The sequence below is a fragment of the Pongo abelii genome, chromosome 12, assembly GCF_028885655.2.
Source record: "Pongo abelii isolate AG06213 chromosome 12, NHGRI_mPonAbe1-v2.0_pri, whole genome shotgun sequence".
In the NCBI taxonomy this organism is placed as follows: Eukaryota; Metazoa; Chordata; class Mammalia; order Primates; family Hominidae; genus Pongo; species Pongo abelii.
The window spans coordinates 12,269,642-12,274,848 of NC_071997.2; the positions used below are offsets into that span (position 1 = coordinate 12,269,642).

The following is a 5,207-nucleotide window of genomic DNA, read 5'->3' on the forward strand; positions in this document are numbered from 1 at the left end:
TCTCTCTGTCCGTCTCGCCTTTCTCTGTCTGTCTCTTTGTCTGTCTGTATCTCTCTTTCTTTATTTGTCTCAGTGTCTCTGTCTCTCTCTCTGTCTCTCTCACTGTGTCTGTCTTCTGTCTTATTCTCTTTCTCTGCCTGTCTGTCAGTATCTCTCTCTTTCTCTCCCTGTCTGTCTCTCTCTCTCCCTGTCTGTCTGTTTTTTTCTCTCTCTTTGCATGTCTGTCTCTCTGTCTCTGTCTCTCTGTCTCTCTCTCTCTGTGTCTGTCTTCTGTCTTACTGTCTTTCTCTTCCTGTCTGTCTGTCTCTCTCTCCTTGTCTGTTTCTCTCTGTCTCTGTCTCTGTCTGTCTCTCTCTCTGTCTGTTTTTGTCTCTCCCTCTGTCTGTCTCTTTCTCTCTCTGTCTCTTTCCCTCTGTCTGTCTCTCTCTTTCTTTCTCTCTGTCTCTCCAACTGTCTCTGTCTCTCTGTGTGTGTGTGTCTGCTTTCTGTCTTACTCTCTTTCTCTGCCTGTCTGGCTGCCTGTCGGTCTGTCTCTCTCTCTGTCTATCTCTCTCTCTTTCTGTCTCTGTCTGTCTTTCAGTTTCTTTCTGTCTCTTTCCATCTGTGTCTTTCTCTGTGTCTTTATCTCTCTGTCTCTCTCTGTCTTTCTCTTTTTGTGTATCTTTGTGTCTCTCTGTCTGTCTCTCTGTCTCTGTCTCTGTGTCTCTCTCTCTCTCTTGCTCACTCACTCTCTGGCTCTCTCTATCTCCTGCCCTCTCTTTCTTGGCAAAATAAGTTCAAGTACATCTAATTTAATTCATTACCACGGCCTGAATTCTTAACTTTAGACATCCCAGATTTGATCTCCCTACAAAATGCTGTACAGAACTGGAGAGTTGATTTCTGGACTTTGATACCTCATAGATACTACATATTAGTAAAGATCCAACCCTAAAATCTGGGGTTGCATGTAGCTCAACTGTCTCAAAAAATCATACCTCTGTTCACCTAGGATGCTGGGAGGGTTTTCTCAATGTGCATCTGCTCATGTCCTTCATGACCTATGACCAAACCCTGTCCGTTCTGTCTGAAATATGTATCTGCAAACACTTCTCTCCATTTCCACAACTACCCATGGCCCATTGTGGAACCACTGCCTCTTTGAAAAAAAATCCCAGAAGTGGCTTTATCTTTTTGGCTAGGAGGTCTAAACCTGCTGAGAACTTTCCTGCCCAGGATTCTGTGTGAAAAAAAGTGCTTCTGCTGGGAGCTGGGATCTTCGGGACCATGCTTGCTAGCACTGGATGAGTCTCTGGAAGGAAGCACGGGACTCCACAAAGCTGACCTGTCCCACTGAGGTCAAATGGATACCTCTGCATTGGCCCGAGACCTCCAACTTACATCACTGTCACCAACCGTTACCTTCAGCATCCTTGTGAGCCTGCCCAAGGCCCCGACTGCGGGGAGACTCTTGGGAGCCTGGCCTTCCTCGGCTAAAGTCCAAAGGGATGGTGACTTCCACCCACAAGATCCCCACTGAACTGCAGAGATGTGGAGCGTAGGTCAGAGAGGGAACCAGGAGGGCAGATGTCCTGACAGGCAATGAGTTCCCTAGGCTCTGGCCACCCCACCCACGTCCCACGTACTGGGCACCCACGGGACACCACCACTTTTTCCCCTCCTCTGTCCACAGCCGCCACAACCCCACCCCACAACCCAGGCACACACGCTGGAGGTTACAAAACCACACGGCCTGAATAGAGCCTGATGGAGTGAGAGCCCATTTCACGAAGCGGGGGCGTGGGTTGGGGTGGGGTGGGGTGGGGGTTGGGGATCTGTAGAGAGCCTGATTCTCCCTCGTGGGTGGCTACAGGATACAAATGAATATCGCTTCTTGGGCGGAGGGGCTTCTTTAGGCCGTCACGTTTGTGGGACTGTCTCTCAAACCCTTCCTTGAGGCCACAAAATAGATTCCATCCCACCCATCAACGTTTCCCTGGGTGCTGGATGTATCCTGTCAAGAGACCTGAGCCTGACACGTTGAGTTAAACAACTTTATTGGCTTTCTGTGTTTGTTTGCTTCTGAGACGGAGTCTTGCTCTGTCCCCCCATGGCTGGAGTACAGTGGTGTGATCACAGCTCACTGCAACCTCTGTCTCCTGGGTTAGAGTGATTCTCCTGCCTCAGCACCACCACACCTGGCTCATTTTTTTATTTTTAGTAGACACGGGATTTGACTCTGTTTCATTGGTTTTCACTGGAGATTCTAGATTTGAGTCACACCTCATTGTGTGCCATATAATGACTTCTTTTTTTTTAAAGCACAATATATCTGCTTTATTTGAGTGGCTTTGTATATCGTTATAATTGTGTTATAGATGAAGAAAAGGTATTAAATGATAGTGAAAGTGAAAAGAAAAGAAAGACTATCTATTTTGTAGATAGAATAAAGTTGCTCAGTATTTACAGTTACCTAAATGCGTCAGCATTTAAACTCCTCCTACTAAAAGCATGCCAGTCTGAATAATCCTCCTTTAAACACAATTTTTGATATGGTTAAGGTTTTTAAGAATATGACTCCTGCAGAATAGCTGGACAGACAATACACATTTAAAAAAGAACAGCACAAGGATCCACCAGACTTGGGAAAAAATCAAAAACAACACAAGCCTTATGAAGAACTGAGTTCTTAAAATATTATGGAGAACATAGCTATTGGAAGAGATGGCAATATTGGCAAGTTGATTGTTACATTGGTCAGCAATAGCTAGCACTATATTTTTTGGCAATCTTTCAGGCACTGCAACTACTACTGCAAAATGATATATAATCCATTAAACAACATAATCACAAATCAAAAGATATTTTAGTAATATAATGCTTCAGATTTAGAAGCAAATCAATTGTTAAAACCCAATTGCTATAATAACTAACCCCAAAGATAACCGTATCTGACAAAAAAGCTTCCGCAGAGTTACTACTTCAGAATTATACTTTCTCTTGATATTTACTTTATTTTATTTTATTTTATTTTATTTTATTTTATTTTATTTTATTTTATTTTATTTTATTTTTATTTTATTTTTTTCTTGAGACGGCGTCTCACTCTGTTGCCCAGGCTGGAGTGCAATGGCATAATCTTGGCTCACTGCAACCTCCACTTCCCAGGTTCAAGTGATTATCCTTCTTCAGCCTCCTGAGTAGCTGGGACTACAGTCGCCTGCCATCATGCCCAGCTAATTTTTATACTTTTAATATAGGCGGTGTTTCACCATATGGTCTCGAACTCTTGACGTTGTGATCTGCCCGACTTGGCCTCCCAAAGTGCTGGGATGACAGGCATGAGCCACCATGCCTGGCCTTCTCTTGATATTTAAACTTTTAAGTCAGTCCAGAGAAATACGATAAATGTCAACCGTAAGTATGGTGTTGAGGCAGAAGTAGGACCAAACTTTTTCATATGTTATTCAGTTGATAACAATATGACCTGGGTAGTAACTTCCTATGTGTCTACTTATACACAAATACAAAAAAGTAAAACAGAGATACTGCTAAATAAAGGATACATTAAGTTCTTAATAGTAACTCAATAAACTGGAACGTTGTCAAAAAGCAACTAGTGAACTTTTTCAGTGTTTTTTTCTATTATCCAATAAGTGAATTATGCTATTCCTTTCCAATTTCCCAAGCACTTTTTGTCCCAATCACCAATTTTGTGTTCGAAGAAAAAGTAACAAATCAAGTAACAAAACTAAACAAGCAAACAAACAAAACACAACTACAGTATCTGCAAAAGTTTTGTAGAAGACTGAAACTGTTGAGTATAAGCATCACGTATTCTATTATCATTAGTTAACTGAAGAGTTTGTTAAAGACATACATTTCATAAAAAAAGTTAGTTTGAAGTTATTGACCAGTATGTACCATTCTTAAGTATTAGTAACAAAGTTCATGACAATAAAAAGCTATCTAACAAGAAAAATCAGTGACTACCAGCACCATCAACAAGACTTTGTCTTTACAATTCATTACCACTTACCATGCATTGCAATGTCTAGGATTGTCTCTGATAGCATTTCGAAAACAAGCTAACACTTTGTCCAATTCTTCAGTTAAGACAAACTCTCGCCCTAATAAAGTATAGGCATAAGCATAATTTGGATCCACTTGGATAGCTGTCTGGAAGAATTTAAGTGCAATATCGTGTTCCTGTTGCAGACTGAAACAGTTCCCTGCAGCACACCAGGCCTCTGGCGAATTTTTATCCATGTCTGTTAAGTCTTTTGACAGAAATGAAAGAGCGACATCTTTTTGAAGATGCCAAAGTGTTGTAGAGTAGATTTCCATGCCTTTGACTCTATAATTCTCAATTCTTCTAACCTCTGAGAATATTCTTTCAGCTTGCATGTACTCTGAAAGTTCAAAATAGAACCTTCCAATTTGGCACAGTACCCAACCAGTATTGTAGTGGTGAGAAGGTAGATGGCTCAAAATATTTTTAGCTTCTTTGCAGTGGTATGAACATAAAGCTAAATAACCTTTCCCCCTTTCATGAAGAAGGCTCATCAAGCCTTCTGCTGCTGCTTTTTGTAGATTAAAAGCCTGAATCTGAGGTGTGATTGTGGATATTTCCTCTTCTGAATTGATGGAAGAGTCCAATTTTGTAATTTCCAGGTTGTCATTTATATTAGATTGAGTTATTCCTCCTTTATTAGTTTTACTTTTTGTTTTTCTGTTTAGGATTTTAGGTGGAAACTTCATTTTTAATTTCTTCCTATTCTCCTTGGTTGTGGAACTGTCACTAGTAAAGAGTCATGAACTTCTTCGATGCAGTGCATTTGGGGGAGGTGTCATAGTGGGGCTCATTACCTGAGGTGTTGTAGTTATTTATGGACCAGAACTTTCTGTTAGTGGAAGAATTGGAGTTACCTCTTGGCTATTTCCACTCTGTGAGAAGACAGACTTTGCTCCAGTTTGGCCAATTCTGGCAACAGACTTTTTTGAAGGGGCTCTGGTGGATGGCACATCAATTACAGAAGGTGTATTAGTGTAGTTTTGTAAATAAGATCCATCTCCAGGACTTGGGGTTTCTAATGGCAAAATCCCAAAACGTGGGGTAAATGGACTAAGAGCTGCTGGTCCTGTTAATAAACTTCGACCAGTTTTTGGTTTATTTTGAACCTGTTTAGATAATATGGAAGTTCCTGTTCCCAGTGGGACAGTTTCAG

General features: G+C 41.3%; 1 protein-coding gene across 1 annotated transcript; it reads right to left on the minus strand.

Annotated features, from left to right (window-relative positions):
• Positions 1-3,987: 3,987 nt before the first annotated feature.
• LOC134759658 (cell division cycle protein 27 homolog) lies at positions 3,988-4,824 on the minus strand. The gene has a single exon (XM_063713492.1). The coding sequence runs from the start codon at positions 4,738-4,740 to the stop codon at positions 4,015-4,017; it is 726 nt and encodes a 241-aa protein (XP_063569562.1). The 5' UTR covers positions 4,741-4,824; the 3' UTR covers positions 3,988-4,014.
• Between the last annotated feature and the right edge of the window lie 383 nt (positions 4,825-5,207).